Source organism: Ovis aries, chromosome X (assembly GCF_016772045.2).
Source record: "Ovis aries strain OAR_USU_Benz2616 breed Rambouillet chromosome X, ARS-UI_Ramb_v3.0, whole genome shotgun sequence".
In the NCBI taxonomy this organism is placed as follows: domain Eukaryota; kingdom Metazoa; phylum Chordata; class Mammalia; order Artiodactyla; family Bovidae; genus Ovis; species Ovis aries.
Genome location: NC_056080.1, coordinates 31,846,781 through 31,873,260, shown reverse-complemented (window position 1 = coordinate 31,873,260; position 26,480 = coordinate 31,846,781). Strand labels below are relative to the sequence as shown.

The following is a 26,480-nucleotide window of genomic DNA, read 5'->3' as shown; positions in this document are numbered from 1 at the left end:
TTGGAGTACACACATCTTTTCGAATCATGTTTTTCTCTGGATATATGCCCAGAAGTGAGATTTCTGGATCATATAGTAGTTTTATTTTTCATTTTTTAAGGAACCTCCACACTGTTTTCCATAGTGTCTGCACCAATTTACATTCCCACAAACAATGGGAATTGTTTTCCCATTGTTGGGAAAAAGGAGGGCTCCTTTTTCTCCACATCCTCTTCACAGGATGCTGCATTCTTGAGCTCTAATGACAGAAGTAAAAGGTAATTTCATCAAATTATTTAGCTGAAGATAAAATCTTGACTGAGACTGTTTACTCATTTATTGAGGCCTGTCTGTGGAGATAATGCAGTTACTCTAGATTATGGCTCTTCTACCGTCTAAGTCTCATAGACTCTAGGGGAACACTGCAGCACTTGGCTATCTCTTTAAATACAGAGATCTTTATCAGTGTAAAAAGATTTTTCTTTCAAAATTAAGTGTCTTTTCACCATCAGGGCTTCTATGGGAGCCCCATATAATTGAACTGTTTTTCCAAGTGCAGGATTTCCAGTGCTAACCATCGAGTTAACCCTGTTGTTGGTCATAACCTTTGTCATCTCTGCTTAAGCAGTTCTAACATCAGAAAACATATCAGCAGATTGGAAATGTGGGGATTTTAGGAAATTAAGGAAGACTGTGAAGTAAAAATAAACTGGCAAAAGTAACTAATTCATAATGCCATGAGGGTATGAATTATACAACTAAATATCATAGTTTAGGTTAATGACAATGTTCAAAATCAATATCATAGTGTTAAAGACTTCAGCCAAATTCTGGCATATTCGAAAATATTTAGCCTAGTAGTAACTACCAGACTGTACTATATAGCAACAAACAAGAAGCTCATGTTGACTTTCCCTTAATATTTTAAAAGATAGTTGCCCTTTTATTTGGAACAAAGGAATATAAGTATAGTGTAGTGGAAATTGCTGGATTTGGATATATCTGGTTTTGAATCTTAACTCCATATTTCCCTGTCTTGAAAGAAAAAGGGGGTTTCTGAATCTCTCTATTCTTGATATAGCTATGAAAAGGAAGATTATAATAAACAGCCTGCATGATTACCATGGGAAACAAATTAATTTTTTTTTTCATTCTGAAAGCATATGACATGAACAAGATGCTTAAAATGCTATTTTTTCCTTGGAATTTGATTGAATGTTAAATTAACATTTTAAAAACTTAACGTTGATGGTGCAGAAATGTAATTATAGGCAGATTTATAGACCACAAGTGTCTACCTGTTTATTAACATTCAAAAAAGTAGGTAAAATTAATGAACTAGGAAAAAAAAAAACCCTCCTGAGTTATAAAGTCCAGAAAATGCTACTATATTCTTTGGATTAAGCATTTCTCCCCAGTTTGAAGACATTCTCTCAAGGGAATCTCTGTGTTACAACTTCAAAATACTTTTGTGTATGTGTTAAAATAGCTGGAGGCATTTTAATTTTGCATCTGTGGGTGCCTTCCTCACATGTTCTTTTTATATCATTTTATCTGTATCTTTGGACATTTTATGTTTCTCTGTAAGAGAACTCCCATGAAAAATCCATTTGTCACCATGTTATCATTATGTAGATAAGAAAATAAAAGAGAAGCCAAATTGAGGTCCAGACAAGCTGTGGAAGGGAATGTGCACCCTCTAGTGCTCACAATTATTTCTCACAAGGGCATATACTGCTTTGTTTCGTCATTTAAATAAACATTAAATTTGATTTTAAAATAAACAGCTCAGAGTTTTTAACTTGAGCGTATTACATTGTATGATCAAAGATGTACCTTTATGACAAGATTTCATCTCTCACTTAAAAGAATATTTGTATTAACCTGTGTTAAGGTGATTTTCTTGCACAGAAATGTGTTTCAAAGGGACTTTCAATTTACTGAAAATGAAAATTAGGCTCCAGGCATCTGTGGCTTAGCAACATTTTATTTCCAGTCCTCTGGGCCATGCATTATTTTTGTCCCTGTGCTTTCACAGTCTCTGGCTTTATACCTAATTCTTCTAACCTAGCAGGTTCTGACATACTAGAATTTGAGGAATTCCCTTAGTTTTTCAAGTGTGTTTCTCTGAAAGTTATATTAACAGAAGATGTAAAAGTGACTTCTTTTCAACTATATCACATTTTGGAAGTAAATATTAGCAATGTATGTGTATATTATTGAGCTTTATTACAAATTCAGCTAAGAAGATTGTCTCCAAGTCATTTTAATCTAGCACATGTTAAAATATTTTAGTTGTTTTACATTTTGCAGAGAAGTAATATTTTCATAGGAGTTTTATACCATTCAGCACAATTAACTATCCTAGAGTTTCGGCTATTAATTTCAATGTCAGATAATGCATGGAGAGTTATCTGGCATTTGTAGCTTAAAAATATTAAATCACAAGGTTTGTATTCAAGGCCATATATTTTAAAAAGCGGTATTTTATACACATTAAACATGTAATTTGATTTGCCATAACTGACGATGGAGAAAACACACAGATTTTGTGTTTTGGACCAGAATCCAGATTTTTGAAGCACACGTTAAACAGGCATATCTTAGGACAAGGTAAACTTCACAGAAATTGATTTTTTAGTATCTTTTAAAGATGCATTTCAGCGCAATCTGGAATCATTAAATTTTATTGTACCAAAACATATTATTTTATGAGTAATGCGCTTAGACTTACACATATAAAACTAGAAATATATTTAAGCTTGTAAATAAGATCATGCAAACATAAGTAAAACAGATTATTTGATAGGACTGTTAATATAGCAAGTTTATAATAACTAAGAACAGTGTTCTCTTCTGTTAGTAATATTTTGTTTCAGGTGCTGTATAAACTGCTGAAAAGAGCTTACGGGTTTTTATTTTACATGAGAATCATAACATCCTTAGATGTTTTATAACTTGATTCCGAGATGAGCAGGCTAATGTATTGGAACATCAAACCTGCAGTGTAAGCAAAGCTGACCCCAGCTTTGTATCTCAGGTCAAATCGCTCTAATTAGTGAGATAAATACACACACATTTAAGAGTAATTTTTAAAAAGTCTTTGATAGTTTCTATTTTAAGACCAGTTTGATGGAAGTTTTGTAATTTGTGAAATTTAAAGGAAGAAGTAAAGGAAAATCAGAGAAGTTAAGGTATTTGCACCAGGAAGCAGCATAAAGGTAAATAAGATGAGTGACACCTGGCTTTCAGTTCAGTGATTTTTCTATGGCACTATATTTACTTTACATTTGAAGCACACACAAACGTATATATATGTACACATACTCATATATATTCACATACATTAGAAAAAATATAAAGTAATCATGTGGCCCTCTTCAGCCCCCTCAACCAAGGAAAAGAAGCCGACATTATACAAACACATGCACATATCTGCGTTTGTATATACAAGCTATCTTGATTTAGGGGCATCGACTCACTTGTTTTCTCCTGATTAAATAGGATTTCCCCCTTTAATAATATTACATAACTCTAGAAGTGCAATAATCACCATATACTCAGCACATCTTAAAATCCTATAAATACTTTATATTTTAGCCATAACAAGGTTTATACTGATTTTTAAAATACTTTTTTAACATGTTTCATTTGATATTTTACAAAATCTCTCTAGCTCAAACTTAATTTGTATGCTATTTATTCAGTTTTTAAAAGCAAGTAATATGTGAACACATACAGGAGGGAGGGACGAGTTTTCCCAGAAAGAAGGTTGAAGGGGAAAAAGAAGGGGCAGATTGATCAAGAAAACCTTCACAGAAGTTGTATATCTTGGACCAAGTCTTGAAAGATGAGTAGGAGTTCATCAGATGGTCAGGCATTTAAAAAATAGCTGTATACTAATATGGAACTGTGGTGCTGGAGAAGACTTTTGAGAGTTCCTTGGACTGAAAGAAGATCAAACCAGTCAATCATAAAGGAAATCAGTCCTGAATATTTATTGGAAAGACTGATGCTGAAGCTGAAGCTCCAATACTTTGACCACCTGGTGGGAAGAGCCAACTCATTGGGAATGACCCTGATGCTGGAAAAGATTGAAGACAGGAGGAGAAGGGGATGACAGAGGATGAGATGGTTGGATGGCATCACCGACTCAATGGACATGAGTTTGAGCAAGCTCTGGGAGTTGGTGATGGACAGGGAGGCCAGGCGTGCTGCAGTCCATGGGCTCACAAAGAGTCGGACACGACTGAGTGACTGAACTGAATATGAAAGTAAAATGTGTTCTTATGTTCTAAAAATCTGGAAGAAGAAAGATTATTAAAACATAAAACAAGCAAAATTTAAAAGTCTTGCCTCACCTCCAGGCTGATTTATTCCACATTGTTGTATCAGTAAGCAAGAGTCATAATTTTATTTCCATGAACATGAAAACTTGTGTTCTAGCTAATTAACATGTACATTAAATTTTTGATCTATTAAGTCACCTGGTCTAAGCCTACAGCCTTAGGATCCTGCAAGAGTTAATGTATTTCACAAACGTTAATACTCAACTTTCAGGCTGCTAAAGGTGAAGCTTGTACATCTTTATGAAATGCAAAGATGTTTAAAGATGTAAAAGGGCTATTCATAACCTAGCTCACTAATCAAATTAGTTTAAGTCTGGGAACTTGAAGGAGTTCTCCTTTCACAGTTTACACATTTGGGAATGATGAGTTCCAAGTGGTATACTGAAAGCGACTGAATTAAAGTTTATGTAAATGTGTCATCTTAGTTAAATACTTTATATGGCAGTCACTATATTAACAGAACATAGTCAGCACCTGTTAAGAGGCTCTTCTGACATAATTAGCAGAGTTATCATGGAGCACAATTTACATACAATGATATACTGTTGACAATTCAAAATTGCTAACTTTTTAGATTTTTTTTTTGTCCACACTGCAGGATCTTAGTTCCCTGACCAGGGATCAGACCCAAGCCCCCTGCATTGGGAGCATGCAGTCTTAACCACCAGAGCATCAGTGAAGTCCCTAAAATTGATAATAATGAATAAAACAAAGATGAGATTTTAGGACATATTTGAAAAATATAGCACAAAATATTCATCAACACTTAGAGGAAGAAAATAATTTTGTAAATAGAAGTCATAATTTTCTTAAGAGAATTTTAAGTTAGATAAAGTTAGACTGGATTTAAGGGATAGAGTCTGTAATAACATATAGAAATACATTAAGTACAGAGTGAAGTGTTATGAGAGTAAGATGAGTGAGTCATAAGGAATTTTAATGATGGGCTGATTCCAATGGCGTAGAGGTCCACTACAAGCAACTTAGTCTATGTCAGTTCATTATCAATATTTTGTGAGAGTTTTTAAAGTGAAAAAAAAAAAAAGAATTAGTAGAAATGAGTGATTTTATGAAGGAAGAAAAATACAGGCACAGAATCCAAGATTTCATATGTATTGAAAATAACTCTTCATTGTTATTCTTGAGGATTTTGAAACGGTACCTGAGTTACATCTGTATGATGTCTTCAGTTGGTGATTAAATAGCCAGCCTCCGGTAGTACAAAGCATGATAGAAAATACCAATGGCAAAATGCTGGGGAGAATGGCATCCATTTTAGAAACATGTATGCATTTACCTCAGGGGAGTCCGTTAATTTGCCATACATCTCAGCAAGGATACGTGAAAAATATTCAACGCCAGTGAAAATGTGGAAACTAGGGGGCAAAGCATAGAAAGTGATGAAGCAATAGCTGCCAAATTGATAAGGAATAAAATAAATGTGCAATTGTTACTTGGACGCCAGGGTCTGAGTAGGAGCCAAGAAGGAGACCTTGTTCATTTTGCTAAAAGCAATGGAAATGTCACTGAGACTAAGCATTGAATGTGGGCCATTGGCACTCAGTAAGAGTGCACAGGAAGCCTTTTGAAAACTCTGCCACTGCTTTCCCTTCCATCCTCATTGCTGGCATACAGAGATGTGGATGCCTACTGGCAAAATATTAGAGGAAAAACACGGACTAGCATCTGACATTTAAGTCCCAGAACTCTAAAGGGATGGTATTAAATGCTCGATGTTGAAATATAGGTTGACTGTGTATTACATTGAGATAGAAAAAGTTTTAGTAAGGAAAACATAGTTGAAGAAACAATCTCAAGTGGAAGCAACAGAAAAAAATAATGTAAACAGAATATTGGATGAGTGATAGCTCAGAGTTTAAAACATATAAGAATTTGGTTTAGGTTCCACCTGTTGCCCAGGAATGAAGATGTCACAGTGATCAAAGAAAAGAGAAAAAGAAAGTCTAACAGGTGAGAATAGTACGGACTCATAGATACTTTATTCCACTCCTTTTCAGAAAGAAAGTGCAACATATTGATACTTATGCATTTGAACAGATATTTTTTTCCCCTAGGTAAAGCATTTGACTCACCAATTCCCTAGAAAAAAATTGAAGTCCCTTCAAATTAAATCTGTAAATCAAGAGAGTATAATCACTCTCTAAAAGATCCTTATGTCAAGGGCAAGTTCAAGTATCTTTTGCAATCTAGTTTCAAATCTATAAAACCAGCCAAACAAAAACATGGAATGAGGAAAGGCCTCTCTATGAAATTTCTCATCCTGTTGCCTGAATTGATCTGAGTTATTAGAACTACATGCCAACTGGTGCCCTGGCCTCCCTTAAACTCTACATAGTCTGAGCAGCAAGCAGACGGTTACCATGGTGTTGACTCCACAAAGGCTTCCTTGTGTAGAGAAAACCAATTTACTGGGCAAAGCCTCTGAGTAGACACTGATTTAATCTTGATTCAGTGAAAAGGTGTTTCTTGATTATCCTAAACAAAAGTCACAGTATGAGCTGAACCCCCATCTGATGTCTAAAGCATTTGTTGTCAAATGGATGCTTCGCTACATCAAACTCCTTAATAATGTGGACTACTGCATTTTCAACTCTATTATCTGTGGAATTTAACTCTATGTCTGGCATATAGTAAGCACTTAGTATATATTTTGTGGCAGAAGCGAAGGGGGAATTGGGTTTTGAAAGGAAACATACACAATTTCCTGTTTTTCAGAAAGACAGATGTCTAAAAGTATAGGATTTTGGGGAAAATTATTTACTTTCAAACTGAGTAAATATCCTCTGCCTTTTTCCTTTGCAGTTGATTGGAGATGGTGGTAAGGGATAATTATAACACATGTGCAAACAAGACCACTGTAAAGGCCTAGGAAAAACTTTTTCCAATATAGGCCTTAGTAAATCTCACCCAGCTGTGATGCCAGCTTAGCATCTTGAGTTAAGTTTTAGTTTCATGGATTTGTAGGCAGATGTGAGCCACCTTTACTAGAGATACTCTGAATCAGAAGGGTGTGAGACCCGCTAAACCAAGAATAAAGGGAAAAGTTGACATTGAGTGGTGGATATTCACATCTCACCTTTATGAGTTAGCATTTTTGATGTGTAATTTAGTCAGACTAGTGTAAAGGAGAAGGGACAAACTTCACCAAAGTGGGCAAAGTGGATTATATCAAGAAGTCAAGTTTCCAAAATATTTATAGAAAGTTTCCAGTGGAAAGGTGGATAAAAGTCAATGAAGGGTTTCACTTCATTGGAGGAGGGACAGACTGAAGTATGTCTCCTTGGTTCCCTACGAAACTTGAAGCGAGTTTTGTTTCTAGAAGTAGTTGAATAAAGAACAAACTAAAGTACAGGGTTAAGAGATCTGAAATTTTTCTCTTTATGCTGAGAAAAATAGAAAATCTTTGCATGGCTAAATGAATGAAAGTTACATAATTAGGTATGTTTTAGAAATGATACTTTCATGTGGTGCATGGAACAGATGGGAGAATCTCAGAAAGATTGCCTAGAACCAGTTGAGAGGCCATTGCAGTAGTTTTTGTCACATTTAATGATAAGATCAATGAGGATGCCAACTGAGGAGATCCTGAGAAGCAGACAAATTCAGAAGAAATAGAATATTTGATGGATTAGACTTTGCTAAATATGGGAGGGAAGGGAGAAGAGGATATCAAAGGTGATAGATGGTGATGCCATTCACAGGTCTGAGGGATACTGAGAAGGTACCGGTTTGGGAGAGAAATTCAAACATTAAGTCTTGATGTTGAAAGAGTTCTTATGGCATGCAAGTGGAATCAGAGAGTTAGAGGATGATTATGTAGCTATGGAGCTCAGAAGAAATGCTTGAATTAGAGATAGCTGTGTCAGAGTCATATATTATCGCTGTTTAGTTGCTCAGTCATGTCCAACTCTTTTGTGACCCCATGGACCGGTAGCCTGCCAGGCTCCTCTGACCTGACAGGAAACCGGACAACTCTTGCAAAACATTTGCCCTTTAGAAGATAAGAGAATGGCAAGAGAGGAATTTAGAGGTCAACAGAGTATTGATTTTTAATAAAGGAATCAAATAAAATATGTTTAAATTTCCGTATGAAAAATTAACTTGAGAGAGAGGGATTGAATTTACAGTGGATAGATTAAAAAACAACAACAACAACTGATACACTCAGATACTGAGAAGAAATAAGAGAATGAAGTACCAAATGCAGGTAAAGAGGTTGGCTTTAACTCATTATTGACTGGGAGATTTTTGCAGAAAGTAATGCCTGTGGCTGGTGATTTTTAGTTTGGCTGGCCAAAAACTAATTCTGTTATTTCACTAATACTTTGTGTGTTGTTACATTCAATAGTTACACCTGACACATCTGTAAAGTCTTCTGATTTTTGTGAAATGTTATTTTCAATCCACTTTTCTCCAGAAGGAAAACAGCATTCTCCAGCACTGTGAGTTTCATTTTCACTTTCTGTATCAGAATCAATCACTAGCGATTTTTTTTTGTTGGTCTAATATTCACATTGTCTGAATCAGAACTGTATTCTGAAGAACTGTCATCTTCTGAGACACTAGTATATATGTCACTTGGAGAATCAGCAAATATTTGCATAAAATTTGCTGAAAAATTATTTTTCACCTAAAATTTTGTGATGCATCATTTTTGAAAATTTTACATTTATAATATACACAAGTTGGAACAAAAACCTGACGGAGCAAAATGTGAATGATAACAACAATCATAAGTTGTATAATAAACCCTTGATCAATTTTAATCTGTAAGAATTTCACAAGGTGATATTAATTGTATCACTCTCTAAAAATGTATCGACCTGTCTCCAGTCAATAACATTTGGGTAACAAAGGCGTATTACTATGTCTTCCATCAATAATGTTTAACTAAAAGAAGAGAAACTCACTCATTGGAAGGGAATGAGAAGGGCACGGGCAGGTAAGATTGACTATTTGGGCATAGGAAGTAGAAGTGGAATAAATTCTAATCTGATAATTGTGCTTTTCTCCATCAAGTAGGAATCAATGCCATCTGTTGATAGATGGAGAAAGAAGACAGATCAGAGCTTTGAGAGCTTTGGGAAAAGTTTAAAATAGTTCCTGTGGAGAGTCAGAGCTCAAGGTGAAAAAATTAAACATGGCAGGATGCGGGGTTCATTTGAGGTTGTTGATCATTGCCTTAGTATGGCTTCCACAAGAGTGGATCTAGAGACGAAAGATTTTGATGCAGGTAATTAATTTAGGAAGTAATCCCAGGAAGCAAAGTAAGGAAGTGAGATAATGAAAAGGCAGCCAACATAGGGTGATACATGAGCAGATTATCAATGGCAACTGCATTCCAGCTGGGAACCTTTTGAGATACTGGGTGTAATATCCTTCAGGGTGGTTGCACTGAAGGGCAAGGGAGCTATGTTATTTATCTACCAACTATCCCTGACTCTCCCATAACTAAGCTATTAATATCCCAGTACTCCCGGCCTGCCTTATATACTGGCAAAGTGAATGCCCACAGGCAGAGACACACAAATGTTTATACTGGGCTAAAGGAAAAAAATGTCCTTCCTAAGACATTCTTATGGGAAGCATGCACTGGATTTGCAGGATGACTAAATTACCAAAGTTGAAAGCTATTAATTTTATAAATTAATTAACATCAATGAGAAAGATTTTTGGTAGCATGCAGAAGGACTCTTTAAATCAACATTGCAAACACAGAAATAGGAGACCTAATAGTTAAACTTCTGCAAAAATCAATTGTAGGAGAGATAGCCACCATGTATGATAAATTGAAACACCCAATACAATGTATGATTCATATCCAAATGAAATAAAGGATTGACATTCAGTGATGTGAGATTTAGAATAAAAAGATATCTGAATTCTGATCTCTGGTGTGTTTTTTTTTTCCTATTTCTAGTTGGGTAGCCTTGGTAAATAAGAAACTCAGTAAATACTTATTACTATGAATCAGGCACTCTTTGAAGTGAAGGATATAATGGTGAACAAGATGAATTAAGTTTCTTCCCTATGGTACTAACAATCTGAGATCAATTAATTAATTTCTCTGAGCCTCCATCTCCTCATACAGCAAAGAGATGGATCATACTTTATTTAGCACAGGCTTATAAGAAAGCAAAGGAGGCCATGCTTTTGGAAATGTTTTGTGTTTTGTGAAACTTTTTATCAGTTTAATTTTAAAACAATAGCCTGCAACCAAAACAAAACAAAAAATTTCTTCACAGGTTTGTTTGATTTAAAGGCCATATCTGTGAAAGTATTCATAAAGAAAGAAGATACTTGTCTATTCTTTCCTGATTATAGTAAACATCCCTCATATGATTTTGTTAGGAATCAAATTTTAAGGAAAGTAAGATACTCACAAACCAAGGAATATCATTGAAGTAACTAGGAGTAGGGTAGGCTGACCATCAGATATCTTCTATTGCAGGGGTCCGCAACCTGCCTGACCAAATGTCTGATGATCTGAGGTGGAGCTGATGTAACAATAATAGAAATAAAGAACGCAATATATGTAATGCAATTGAGTCATCCAGAAGCCATCTCCACCCCCACCCCCAGTCCCTGGAAAAAAACTGTGTTCCATGAAACCAGTCCCTGGAACCAAAAATGTCGGGGCCACTATTCTAGAAGATTTAAACAGCTGATTTCAACTGGTAGAGGGTTGTATTGGAGAGAGAGAAAAAAAAAAAAAAACTATAGCATGGTGAATATAGTACATTACTTGGCGTCTTAAAATCTCACGTTTGTATTTTTGGTATACTCCACATGTTTCATGTGAAAATTGAATAAGTTTATTTTTCTGGATACTTTTGTCTATTTTGTTTTATAATCGATTGGATTAGATGGTCTCTAAATTCCCTTGATCATAGATTCTTTACAGATGGTGATAAAATATATAGATTCTTTCTCAAGAAAAACACACATGGATTCAGAATTGTGCCTGAAATTTCAAGTGATTCCTAGACATTCTCCACCCTTGCAACTCATCTGTGACTCCCTGAAAATCTCTGCTTTAACTGGATCTGAATCACCTAATCAGAGTTAATAGTTTATTTCCATTAGCTCCATAGATCGCTGCAAAAAAAAATGAGTGTTTGAGAATAACAGTGTAGATGATCACATATCTCTTGCAGCATAAATAACCCACCTCAAAATGTAATGGCTTGAAACAACAGTTATTTATCATATCTCACAAACCTGCAACGTGGGCAGTTCTGTAGCTCTAAGTGAAGTCAGCTGAAGCACTCACTTAGATGTATTCAGCTGGTGTTTGAGTTGGGTCAGAAGGTCAAAGGAGGCTTTATTCACTTGCCTGGCACTCCTGCTCAGTCGTGTCCAACTCTGCACGACCTCATGGACTGTAGCTTGCCAGGCTCCTCTGTCCATGGGGCTTTTTTCAGGCAAGAATGCTGAAGTTGGTTGCCATTTCTGTACCACTTGCTTTATCCTGTCGTCTCTCTGCCTGGCAAGATTGAGCTTCCTTCAAGCACTTTAGGATCCTTGAAATTCTTATAAAATGCATGCCTTCTCAGAATGTATGTTCCATGAAGACAAGATCCAAGGTGCAAGCACTAATCAAGCCTGTGCTTGCATTACACATACCAATAGCTCATTTGCCATAGACAGTCACGTGACCAAATGCAGCCTCAGTATCGCTGTGTAGAAGACATGAAGGATGTGAGTATTCTAGGTACGGTTCAATGGGGGCTACCAACCGGAATCTTCGTTTGTTGTGAATATGTTCCCAAGAAATGATTTATCTTGGAAAATACTGATTTTTCAATCAATGCAGACATTCAAGCAAGGGCTGAAGAGTAGCTTATAGGAGATAGTGTACAGGTCGTTTCTACATTGAGATGAATAAGATTACCTCTGTGATCAGTGGAGAAGGCAATGGCACCCCACTCCAGTACTCTTGCCTGGAAAATCCTATGGGCGGAGGAGCCTGGTGGGCTGCAGTCCATGGAGTCGCTAAGAGTCGGACACAACTGAGTGACTTCACTTTCACTTTTCACTTTCACGCATTGGAGAAGGAAATCGCAACCCACTCCAGTGTTCTTGCCTGGAGAATCCCAAGAATGGGGGAGCCTGGTGGGCTGCCGTCTATGGAGTCGCACAGAGTCAGACACACTGAAGTGACTTAGCAGTAGCAGTGATCATAAGACCAGATCAAAGAAGACTCCAAATTTTGAGCCAACCTGACTAGGGAAATAGTAGTGATATTAACATTAATAGGGGCATCAGGCAGAAGTTTCAGATTGGGAGAGAATGGTAAATGTGGATAGATTGCCTTTTTTTTCCCATACAGAAGAAAGAGATAATCAAGAAATAATGATCCTTATTCTTCCCTGTCTTAGGTTGGATGTCGATATAACTGAACTTCACAGTTGGATTACTCGTTCAGAAGCCGTGTTGCAGAGTCCTGAATTTGCAGTCTATCGGAAGGAAGGCAACTTCTCAGACCTTAAAGAAAAAGTCAATGTAGGTTATGCATGAATTTTTATGTATTTTTCTAATTTTTGCTGCTTGTAAACCCTGTGCTCTGAACTCTATGATTTTCTTAGAGTTGAAAAGATTAATGTGGTATGCTATACTGCTTTTAAATATATCTTTAAAATATGTTTTACATATCAAGTAGAATCAAAGTTTAGCCTAGAGAAGTCTTTCCTGATTCTGTGGTGACTGCCCACAAATACTTTTCATTAACCTTCTTCAACTTTTATATTATTAAGCTGTAAATTAGCAATTTTGTAGCATAAAGTCATATTGATTTCCCTTCATACATTGTTCTTTCATCTGAAGGCTGGGATTTTAGTAGGCTTGCAGAATGGAATGGAAAAGACCTGATCTTTACAAATACTATAGACTCTCTTTGTGTTCTCACTATCATCAAAATGTTATACTTTGTAGTCATTAATAATTATCATAAATCATAACATAGTTGTATTTTCTGGATATTTATGTATTATATTGCCATAACTAAAAGATACCCAACCTTCTTCAATATTTATTTATAAGAGATCGTTTGCTGTTTTTATTCCCTACTGAGGCATTATAGTTTTATCCTTTACAATGCAGTTTTTATTAATTTAATAAGAGCTGTATTCATCTTCAGGGACATTATCAAGGCTTTGATATTTCGACTTTGACATATGAACATCCATTTTGGTAGGTAATTTGTAATAGTTTGTGAGGGAATTTCTAACAGGAAGAGTAAATATTTTCAATGGGAAGGCTAAAGAAGCAGGTATCCTGAATGTTAAATAATTTTAGTTATAGGAGGATCTCATATGTGGATTAACGCTGAGTTTTACAAATACAACACTAATATAGATACAAGGTAATACTTGCTGTGGGGTTGGAACTTTTGGAGAACAAAAAATATGACTTTTAGGAGAAAATAATCCTTTTTTAAGGCTACTTTAGAGGGAAAAATAATTTCATCAACATTTCTGAGAGCTGACTTTATAAATGGGAAAGTTATTTTAAATTCCTTGTTGGCTTTGATATATTCTGTTATCAGCTTAATAATGGACTATTTATAAACAGTTTCAAGAAAAGGGAATTATGATTATATTGTTAATAATTTAGTTTTAAAATTAAAATGGACGATAATATGTGTAGTAGAAAATAGCAAAATGTCTTATTTGAATGTACTTATTTGAAGGTATATTCTTTGTTATAGTTTTTTGAGGGGATTCTACAAGTAGAAAATTACTTAGAGAAGATGCAGTCTATGTTTTGGAGTTCATGTGACATATTGACCCACTGAAAGTATGAATCACCTTGGATAGACATGTTATTAGCTAATTAAAATTTTTATCTATCTGAGCAATCTACTTATCTATATGCCATCCTTTTTTATTTTAAATTTTAATTTTTACTTTATTTTACTTTACAATACTATATTGGTTTTGCCATACATTGACATGAATCCGCCACAGGTGTGCATGAGTTCCCAATCCTGAACCCCTCTCCCACCTCCACCCCATATCATCTCTCTGGATCATTCCCATGCACCAGCCCCAAGCATCCTGTATCCTGTATCGAACATAGACTGGCGATTCGTTTCTTACATGATAGTATACATGTTTCAATGCCATTTTCCCAAATCATCCCACCCTCTCCCTCTCCCACAGAGTCCAAAAGTCTGTTCTACACATCTGTGTCTTTTTTGCTTTCTCACATACAGGGTTATCATTACCATCTTTCTAAATTCCATATATATGTGTTAGTATAATGTATTGGTGTTTTTCTTTCTGGCTTACTTCACTCTGTATAATCGGCTCCAGTTTCATCCACCTCATTTGCCATCCTATTTCTGTATCTTAAAATAACTGATCAAGCAGGAAGATTGAGCTCTAACATTTTAAGACTGTAAATTCAAAAGTTTCCTGTTATCATATGGTTGCCTAGAAGCAATTTACATTTAGTCAATAGTGTCAGCAATCAGAGACTGAAAGTGCTAAAATATATATATACAATATTGTATGAGTGGTTTTCTGATGCCTGGTGAGTCACCTTTATCAACTTCTCCTCTCATATTCTGAAATAACAACATCATTCTTAATTGCCTACTAAAGTAAGACATGGAATGATTTACCTAGACATTTCCTTCAGGCTAAATATAATGTATAGGTATTAAAAAATCCTTGAGAGAAATACAAAGCAATGATGATGGATATGCATTTTTTGCATGCATTAATTTTCTTGCTTCTTCACCTGTCCATTTATGTAGGTTATTATGAACACATGGGAGGCCCGTATCATGAACTTGAGTGGTATTAATTCATTTTTAGGCATCCATTAAAAATGGCTAAATATCACTCCCTCTTTTTTCATCTTTCACTTGAAGTAATAAATGAATGACGCAGTCAAGCACTTTCACCCAGTTAGCATATCCTAGGACAGCATCCCTTCAATTTTATATATTTTTAAATCAGACAGAAATGTTCCTTCTCTATTAACCATGTGTTTTATCCATATAATTAACATAATACACTTATTTAAGAGTTGAGTTCTAGGGACTTTTCTACTGACAGTGTGGACCCTGGACAACCAGTATTGGCATCACCTGTGAGCTTAGAACTGTAGGATTGTTTTCAGGCTTGATAAATCAGTTTGCATTTAGAAAAGACCCACAGGTGGTTTCTATGTCTGTAAAGGTTTAAGATCAGTGCACCCTCTGAGACTTGACTAGACTCCTACATGTTCCTTCACTCATGCTGTTAATGTTGCCACAGTTCAGACTTTCCAGCTGATTTTACAGGGTTCAGTTCAGTTCAGTTCAGTTGCTCAGTTGTGTCCAACTCTTTGCGACCCCATGAATCGCAGCACATCAGGCCTCCCTGTCCATCAGCAACTCTCAGAGTTCACTCAAACTCATGTCCATTGAGTCGGTGATGCCATCCAGCCATCTCATCCTCTGTCGTCCCCTTCTCCTCCTGCCCCCAATCCCTCCCAGCATCAGGGTCTTTTCCAATGAGTTAGAGCTACTCAACTTCTTGAACTGAGCACATGGTAATGTAAGTTAGGAATTACAGCAGAACAACCTCTCTTTTTTTGTTGTTTTATTTTATTTATTTATTTTTGGCCATGCTGTGTCTTCATTGCTGGACAGGCTTTTTTCTAGTTGTGGCGAGTGGGGGCTCCTCTCTAGTTGTGCTCTGTGCGCTTCTCATTGTGGCTGCTTCTCTTGCTGCAGAGCATGGGCTCTAGGCATGTGGGGCTTCAGTCGTCGTGGTTCCCTGGCTCTGCAGCATGGACTCAATAGCTGTGGTGCATGGGCTTGGTTGCTGTGCCGCATGTGGGATCTTCCCAGACCAGGGATCGAACCCATGTCTCCTGCATTGGCAGGAGGATTCTCTACTACTGAGCCACCAGAGAAGCCCAAAACAACCTCTTCTTAACATAAGGTGATTTTATACTTCTCCAATGTTCTCCTGAAAGCCTTCCTCCTAGCTGTTCAGGTCAATAGGCCTTGGGCTCTTCCTGGAAGCTAGACTTATCAGGTCAATTTTTCACCAAGTTCTGTTGGAAATCTTCAAGCCAATTAATTTGTTTCCATTATCTCTGTTATTTGTGTTTGCCACTAAGAATATAGGAACCTCTATTCACCTGTCCTTTTGTATATCCTCATCACTGTGCTCTTCTGTATTCTTTTCCGCTGTCTCACTTCCTCTTCTGTGTGCTTTCTCACCTCATTCACTTTACACTCAGAAACCCTTCTTCTAAAACAAACTTTCTGTCCCATAGACCCATTCTGTTCATACACAGAAAAGACTTTTACCCTTGGATCACCACAAAGACTAATGACTCACTCCCCCACTCCTTTGCGATTGCTAGTCTACTCACTTCTCAGGGTCAGTTCCAAAGATACCACTCTTATGTAAAACTCTCTCTTCCCTTGTGTTTTTGTCAAGTTGCCATCTGTCATTCACCAGTTTATTCTATTGTTTTCTCATTGTGAACCTGATGCCAAAGCCTTCAATCTCCTCCACCCAAATTGTGCCTTAATCCTTAAAAATCTCAGTTCATTTGGGCTGTCTTGCTGTCTCCAAAAGCTGCCACTTCTCTCATCTCCTCAATTCACCTACCCACTTGAATTAACAATACCTTAGACACTTCATTACTCCATTTCTAAACTGCCACACTTTAAGAGACTCATCAGTACTTCTTCCCAAGCTTTCCATACTTCCCTAGTAAATTTCTCAACTTCTCTCCATAATTGCTTCAAATTTTAATGGGTCTCTTAAACTTTTCCCCACCATTTATAGTAGGTGAATTTCCCTCTTATTTTAGTTAAAATAGTATCTCTTATATTTCATGTATTTGTGTTCATGGTCTCTTTCTTTTCCTCTGCCTCAGTGAAAGAGACTGCTTTGACTTCTTAGGACTAGTCCCAGGGCACGGGTGTTGTTCAATATCTCCACTGTGTCCTCAGGATTGTGTTTTCATTTAACCCCACCTGCATTTTCTCAATCTCTCCCTGTTTTCTGATGATAAAGAATCAGCCTTTAAACAGGCTGCTTTTCCATCTTTGAGAAAATCTTCCTCTCCTATAAATATATACGTGCTTCCCGCCCCCCCCTTAACTTCTCTATAGGACTAGACTCCATTAACCTCTTAGTCCTCCATGAAAGTATTTCCTCTTTTGGATTTCGGGATACTATTCACTATTTACCTTTTTTTATGTTTTTGCCCATTTGTTTCATTTTGTTTTTCCTTTAACACTGAAATCCTCCACAATTCTTCCTTTGTTTTTCTCTCTAGATTATCCTCATTACTTCCCACTCAAATAGCATCTGTTTTCTCATGATCCCCAAATGTGGGTCTTTAGCTTATATCTTTCACCTAAAGCCCAGTCCAGTATATTTCATTGCCTAATAGGCACATTTAATTGAGTATCCACCTGAAAACTTAAACTTCAATCTCCCCAACCCTGTTTTATTCTTTCTTTTTACTGTTCCTTTTCCTGCAGCATCACCCAGATACCTGAAAGCTAACTGGGTCATCTAGATTTTTTTTTTCCTACCCTTCACAAGTCTACCCTTTGACAAGTTCAATTAATCTCATTCCCTTAACAACTCTTAAAACTGTCCAGTCCTCTCAATTCCCATCACCAGAACCCTGATTAAAGCTAACATCATAGCTCACTTCGGTTTAAGATGACAGTCCCTAGTTGCCTTCACAGCCACTAATGTTGTGTTCCTTTAGAGGTTTTCACCTCACTTCTGCCAAAGCGAACTTATTAAAACATAGCTAGTATCATTTTTGCCTTTGTTTATATTCATTTGAGAAAGAGGAGAGCAGCCACTGAGACCTGGGAGCTAGCTTGGCACTACCATTAGGCCTTGGAGATGCTGGAGACTGTAGTAGTGCTGGTAGCTAGTCTGTCATGTTCTCATGTTAAGTATGACAAACTGCTCACAGAGCTAATGTCAGACAAGGCCACTCCATGATCATGATGGATCAGAACAGAAATGTGACCATTATGTAATCATGTCTCAATACAGTAAAAACCACGGACACTGTCCAAACCAGAGGTCCCCAAACTCTGGGATCTAATGCCTAATGATCTAAGGTGGACCTGATGTAATAATAATAGAAATAAAGTGCACAATAAATGTAATGCACTTGAATCATTCCAAAACCATCCCTCTCCCTGGTCCAAGGAAAAATTGTCTTCCATGAAATTGGTCCCCGGTGTCTAAAAAGACTGGGGACCACTGGTCCATACCACCCAAAATGACCCAAATATCCTTCCTCTTCACTAATATGGCAGATAATTTCCTCTACTAATCATGGCTTTAGCCTTTCTACATTCTTCCTGCAACCTAGATAAGAAAATTTAAGATACCCAATCATAGAATCATGGATTTCTCTGGTAGCTCAGCTGGTAAATGATCCATGTGCAATGCAGGAGACACTGGTTTGATTACTGGGTTGGGAAGATCCCCTGGAGAAGAGAAAGGCTACCCACTCCAGTATTCTTGGGCTTCCCTGGTGGCGCAGCTGGTAGGAATCCACCAGCAATGTGGGAACCTGGGTTTGATCGCTGGGTTGGGAAAATCCCCTGGAGAAGGGCATGGCAACCCACTGTAGTATTCTTGCCTGGAGAATCCCCATGGGTAGAGGAGCATGGGGGCTACAGTCCATGGGGTCACAAAGAGTCAGACATGACTAAGTGATTAAGCACAGCAATCACAGAATCACCTTCACTTCCTTACAGTATCTAATAAAGGCAAAGCTTTGCTTCCTTGACCATCTGCATCATTTTACACAAGCCCAAGCCCTCTAAACTATTTGTAACATCCTCTTAGCGACATATCCCAATAGTTCCCTATTATATGCCATGACTTCTTGCAACAAATAAATGAACTTTGTTAATCTACAGGAGTGTTTCTGGTAGCCTTTGTCTGAAAGCCATTGACTAAGTCAGTCTTCATGTTGCCTTTATGAGGGCTACAATGACCTAATTCCTTTTTACTTATCCAGAGTGATTTCTGACTATTGTTACATTTATTATAGTGTTGGTTTCTGGAAACTAGGGACTGAAACTTACTCTGTTTGACTTTTTTTTTTTCCCCCTGTTTGTTTTGATTTGGCTTAGTTTGGTTTTGGTATCACAGTGTGTAATCTAGTGCCTGATATTTAATCTAATTAATGCTTTACTATGTGAGTAAGTGATATTTTTTTTCAGTTTTGCAGACACATTTTAAGTCAGGCTCTGCTACCAATATGAAGGATATAACATCTTCCGAATAAACATTTGAGTGAATAAATTACTTTTTTCTGTCAAAGGGTAAAACTTCATTATAGAATCTTAAGTGAAAAGAAAATTAATTGCTTCTATAGTCAGAGTAGGACTCTGGGGAATGTGGAACTGACTTTCATATTAATTAGAGAAGATGTCATGAAAGGAGCCGTCTTTTAAAGAGATGCTGATAAGGAGGAGGAGAAGAGGTTGTAAGTGTTTTTAATCAGCTTGTTGAAGAACTAGTAAACTTCTCTTTTCTGTATACTTTGCTTAGAACTTATGCTGATTATGTTTCATTTTTTCTTTATAATACAACTAAATTGCCTTTTTGATCAATTATCTTATTTTTTGAATTATAATTTACATCCACTATTATATTAGTTTCATGTGTCCAACACAGTGATTTGAATTGTCTTTTATTTTGCGCTTGAATGTATATACTTTAGAATTCATAATTTCCTCATGAGCTGTAAGAATTTTCGTGAGCACATTATATATTTGAAAATGAACAATACATTACTCATAGAATGGGCCACTGATGCTTTTTCTTACTTGAATTTTGTGTACTAGATACTTTAGATTCTGAGTAGTAGCTTCTAAACTTAGAATCACATACAGAGTATATACTGACTAACGTATTATTCTCTGAGAGAAATTATTTCACAACTGTGTTCTATTATAAAAAGAAAAAAATATTGTATATATATATATCACTCATATATGCATAGGCTTACACATATGATAGACAGATATTAAGGAACACACATGCAGAAAACCTAGATGAGTCTCTACAGGAAGAAAGATTAGAAAAAGCTCATATGTCAAGGGCAGACATGATTTCATGAATAAGGTGATTTTAAATAGGTTGTTTAGTTATCAATACTTAATGTTACAAGAAGCACTGTACCTGGCAAGAAGAATATTGGAGCCTTTCATATTCTGTATAGTAGTGAGGGCTAAAAGCTAACTATAGATATTTGGACTAACATTGAAGATGAAATGTATGTAAGAAAATCATCCTTAACATTCAGATGATGCTCTTGGCCTTAAAACAAGGGGAAAGTTTATACACACACAAACACATTAAAGAGATGCTGGTAAGAAGGAGGACAAGAGGTTGCAAGTATTTTTAATCAGCTAATTGGAGAACTACTAAACTTCTCTTTTCTGTATGCTACATGTCCTCCTTTTTACGAGCATCTCTCTAATGTTTTTATTTAGTCACTAAGCTGTATCCAACTCTTGTAACGCCATGGACTGTAGCCCTCCAGGCTCCTCTGTCCATAAGATTTCCCAAGCAAGAATGCTGGAGTGAGTTGCCATTTCTTCTCCAGGGGATCTTCCTGACCCAGGAAACAAACCCAGGTCTCCTGCATGGCAGGCAGACTCTTTACCTACTGAGCCACCAGGGAAGCCCATATATTTATGTGTAAAATATATATATGTGTGTGTGTGTGTGTGTGTGTGTGTGTGTGTGTGTAAGAGGGAGGGAGAAAGAGGGAAAGAGATTGACTGATTGATTCATTTAGAACCATGGAAGAGGAAGAAAGAGTGAAGATGCTGAAATATTTGAGAAAATCTGAGAAAAAAGTAATCTCCAAAATTTTTGAGACCACTAAAATATTGTTACACATATTCTCTAGTGGGTAACAAACCATTCCCACATGCCAGCATAGCCAAAGTTTTTGCACAGTCTGAAAATTCAGGAATAACTTAATTAGAGTACTTGAAAATATGATACTCTCTACTTGCCAAATGGAATTACTACTGAGTCCAAAGAATCCTGATTAGTATCATAGTCAAGAAACATTCCTTTGTCTTGAGTCCAAAGAATCCTGATTAGTATCATAGTCAAGAAACATTCCTTTGTCTTTTGTTCATTATCAATTCTCCATTTTACAGTCTCCAGTAAGAATTTAGGATCGTGATCCTTATGAGATTGGTGTCTCTGTTGCCTTGCTATTTCATTTCTATTAAATTCAGTATTGTCTAGTCTCATAATTTTATGTCACTTTTTCCTGGAGTCCAGGATATCTTAGCGAAGATGCCAAAAATGTTTTCTGAATTTTGTTTGGTAGGCTGTTGTCAGGAGTTTATACTCGGCTCTTTTTTTTTTTTAATATGTTATTTTCTTCATTATATTGCAAGATTCTATTGTTTTGACTTGGTGAACTTACATAGTACTCTTTGTTTTCTGTGTGAGCCATTGTTTATTCCTTTTATCAGAACTTCATAACATTTCTGTTGGAGAGAGAATTGTGCACAGCTCTCAGTCTAACCTAAAGTTTCCAGGAGACTTTAAACTGAATCCAGCTTTACTTTTCAGAGCTTGCAGCCCCTAAACCCCTGGGATGGTTGTTTGACCACTGTATGTATAGCTACCAGGATTTGTTATCTATGTACACCTTCTTAGAGTTTTTGAACTGAGGGTAGGTGGTAGAGACCATAACATTGTATATGGAGGTGTTATGCTACGATAGACCTCACTTTTTTATGCATCTACCGTATTCCAGGCCCTGTTCTAGGCACTGGAGATAGCACAAAGAAGGGGATGCATAAGGATACATGATCTACAGTTGATATACCTGTGGGGAAGATGGAAATTAAGCAGATTAATATAGGATGTTACTGATAAATGCCAAAGGTGAAAATGAAGTAGGAGGAGAGCTAAGAAGTATGCGTGTGTTTAGATAGAGTGGCAGTTGAAAGCCTCACTGGAAAGGTACCATTTAATAAAGATTTAAAGGTAGTGAAGAATGGACACATAGCCGAGATTGGAGCATTTAAGGCAGAGAGAAGGGTAAATGTACAGACGGAGGAGGTAAGAGAGTGCCTAGAGGATGAGAGAGTAACAAACACTATGTCTGGGGCTGAAATATCAAGGTGTTGAGTAACAGAAGAGGTCAGAGAGGGTAGGCAGATGAAGAATGAGTGACATGTTTAGGCTTGGAGCTTTTGCTCTATGTGAGAAGGGAACTTCTAGAGAGTGGGCTGGCTTCCTCTGTCATCTCTGTTGAGAATGTATCACTAGGGGGCAAAGGCGGGAGTAGACATACCATTTAGTAGGTTATTCTGAAACATCCAGACTCATGAGAGATGATGGGGGTCTTTTGACTAGTGCAGTAGTAGTGAGTACAGTTGCAACATCACTTTCTGGATGTGTTTTGAGGTGAGTCAGTAGGATTTTCTGATGGATTGCCTGTGGGGTTTGAGATCAACTTGCCTGACTTCAGGCTCTACTACAAAGCCACAGTCATCAAGACAGTATGGTACTGGCACAAAGACAGACATATAGATCAATGGAACAAAATAGAAAGCCCAGAGATAAATCCACACACATATGGACACCTTATCTTTGACAAAGGAGGCAAGAATATACAATGGAGTAAAGACAATCTCTTTAACAAGTGGTGCTGGGAAAACTGGTCAACCACTTGTAAAAGAATGAAACTAGATCACTTTCTAACACCGCACACAAAAATAAACTCAAAATGGATTAAAGATCTAAATGTAAGATCAGAAACGATAAAACTCCTAGAGGAGAACATAGGCAAAACACTCTCAGACATAAATCACAGCAGGATCCTCTATGATCCACCGCCCAGAATGCTGGAAATAAAAGCAAAAATAAACAAATGGGATCTAATTAAAATTAAAAGCTTCTGCACAACAAAGGAAAATATAAGCAAGGTGAAAAGACAGCCTTCTGAATGGGAGAAAATAATAGCAAATGAAGCAACTGACAAGCAACTAATCTCAAAAATATACAAGCAACTTCTGCAGCTCAACTCCAGAAAATAAACGACCCAATCAAAAATGGGCCAAAGAACTAAATAGACATTTCTCCAAAGAAGACATACGGATGGCTAACAAACACATGAAAAGATGCTCAACATCACTCATTATTAGAGAAATGCAAATCAAAACCACAATGAGGTACCACTTCACACCAGTCAGAATGGCTGCGATCCAAAAATCTGCAAGCAATAAATGCTGGAGAGGGTGTGGAGAAAAGGGAACCCTCCTACACTGTTGGTGGGAATGCAAACTAGTACAGCCACTATGGAGAACAGTGTGGAGATTCCTTAAAAAATTGCAAATAGAACTACCTTATGACCCAGCAATCCCACTTCTGGGCATACACACCGAGAAACCAGAATTGAAAGAGACACATGTACCCCAATGTTCATCGCAGCACTGTTTATAATAGCCAGGACATGGAAACAACCTAGATGTCCATCAGCAGATGAATGGATAAGCAAGCTGTGGTACATATACACAATGGAGTATTACTCAGCCATTAAAAAGAATTCATTTGAATCAGTTCTGATGAGATGGATGAAACTGGAGCCGATTATACAGAGTGAAGTAAGCCAGAAAGAAAAACACCAATACAGTATACTAACACATATATATGGAATTTAGGAAGATGGCAATGACGACCCTGTATGCAAGACAGGGAAAGAGACACAGATGTGTATAACGGACTTTTGGACTCAGAGGGAGAGGGAGAGGGTGGGATGATTTGGGAGAATGACATTCTAACATGTATACTATCATGTGAATTGAATCGCCAGTCTATGTCTGACGCAGGATGCAGCATGCTTGGGGCTGGTGCATGGGGATGACCCAGAAAGATGTTATGGGAGGGAGGTGGGAGGGGGTTCATGTTTGGGAATGCATGTAAGAATTAAAAGAGTCAAGAGGGATGGAAAGTCATTGGACTGAATGAATGTAAATATAGATGAGTCTGAGAACATGCTAAATGTAGAGGTCTGGGAGATGAGGAACCAGCATGGCAGACTTAGTAAAGGCAGTCTTTGAAGTGGGAGGAGGTGTGTGCTCATAGTCTAGGAAGCCACATCAGTATTCCCAAGAAGAGGACTGCTCTGAACCAAATTATCCTGATAAGTAAGTTGAGGACTGAAAAGCAACCAGTGACACTTTCTGAGTGTCAAGCAGCAGAAAGCAGTGGGGACAGCCTTCGAGCCAACTGAGAACAGAATGACTTCAAACTTTCGATTACCTTCATTCCTGTCTCTTTGCTACCCTAAATTTTTTCATTTTATTTTTAGTCAACCATCTATAGCTGTGTATGAAATGAAAGTTGCTGGACTCTTCACTAACGTCTTCATACTTCTCAAGGCACATTTGTGCCAGTGTTTCTCTTTATTTTCCAATATTCCTCTTTAAAATGATATAACTTATCAGAACTCAGGTATCATGTAAACATGGACAAATATGAAGAGGCTATTAAATGGCTTCTTAAACCTGTATCTCTATGCCTCAGTTACTCAGTTTGCATGGAATATACATCGCCTATGGAGTATAGTAATTAGGCTCGACACTGTTGCCAGTCAGCTTATAGACTCTCAGTATACATATCAAGTGACCAGACATTCCTTCTGATAGCTTGGTGCCCATGCTGCATTAATATTTTGAATACCATCTCTGATGACATCCAAACTATCAGGTTATCTTTACTGTGAGTTGGAATCACATCTGTTCAAATCTGTTTGATTCATCTTCATTGAAATACCCGTAGAAGCAGCAGAGTATGTTTGAAAGAGACCTTAACTGTCATTAGATCATCAGGGGTCTAAAGCTTTCTACTTCTGTGATCTTTTTGTTGTTGTTGTTGGTTTGTTTTTGGCCACAGGCAGCTTGTGGGATCTTAGTTCCTTGACCAAGAATCAAATCTGTGCCCCCGCAATGGAAGCACCGTGTCCTAACCATTGCACCACCAAGGAATTCCCTTTACCTCTGTGATCTTGGATGTTTGATAATCTTATTGGCGCTCAGTTTTATCTTGTGTAAAATAGGAGAAAATCATGCTGATTCTATCTGATAGAATTACTATGAAACACATATAAAATAATGCACATACACAGTAATTTGGTACACAGGGTTAGGCACTCCATTTTTTCTCATGGTTATGTCAGTGTTTTCAAATCTTTCACAGATTTCTCTGTGTCTCGCTTTCCTCCTCTGTCAAAATGGGAGAGTAATAGTACCTACTCCAGAGATTATTGTTTCGTTGTGGTGATGATGCTGGTTATTGTTACATAAATTAGAACAGTTGGAATAATGTGGCTAACCAAACAAGGTTTATTTAAGCTCAAATATTGCCCCCAAGATATTCAATTCGTTGTCTCTCTGTTAGAATTACTAATTGATTATTCCGTTAGATGCTTAGAATAAAGAGATTATGATCATGACATTTAGAAGGCCATTAATAATTTATTTTCATTATATAAAGGCAACATGGTATTCTGATTCTACTCTTTATATAATTTCATATATTAAAAAACTCAATGTAGGTAAAATAGAGGCCACTCTGATAGAAAATGGTAATTCTAAAACTGTCGAAGTTGAAGAACACAGTTTGTTCTTATTGTCCTTGTTGTCATTTTGTTATAGTAGGAGTATTTATTTTCTCTTTTTTTTGACCTGATGTAGTTAAAATTTGAGAGACCTCAAATCCTGCTGTAGCTCTTGATAGTGGGAGTATTTGAATGTCATATATTTACTTAGAATATGCTTATTTTTCTCTCTTATTTTTCTCTGAGTCCTTTGCAAAGACCGTTTATCTTTTAATAGAGAATAAATTTAAAGTATTAGGAAACATATGGCAATTAGACGCGAAGGACAGAGAATTTAGAAGACAAAAGTTGAGAATTAAGAAAATGTGAATTTTAGAGCTTTGTCTAGGTTCTTATCTTTAACAGTGTGTTGTGGCTCCTTTATTTTCATGGACTTTTCAGTTCAAGTAGCAAGCTAGAACCTTTAATGGCTGTGCACATGCTTTTGTAAACAATTCAGTAATGTCTTTGTGAAACTGACTTTCA

General features: G+C 36.9%; 1 protein-coding gene across 9 annotated transcripts in view; it reads left to right on the top strand.

The window, feature by feature from the left end:
• The window catches only part of DMD (dystrophin), a 2,668,835-nt gene that overhangs the window by 1,158,623 nt on the left and 1,483,732 nt on the right, over positions 1 to 26,480 (top strand). For all 9 annotated transcript variants that reach the window (XM_060407875.1, XM_060407877.1, XM_060407874.1 and 6 more), the window contains one exon: positions 12,731 to 12,854. In XM_060407875.1, coding sequence (XP_060263858.1) covers positions 12,731 to 12,854 — 124 coding nt within the window. The remainder of the gene's footprint in view (positions 1 to 12,730; positions 12,855 to 26,480) is intronic.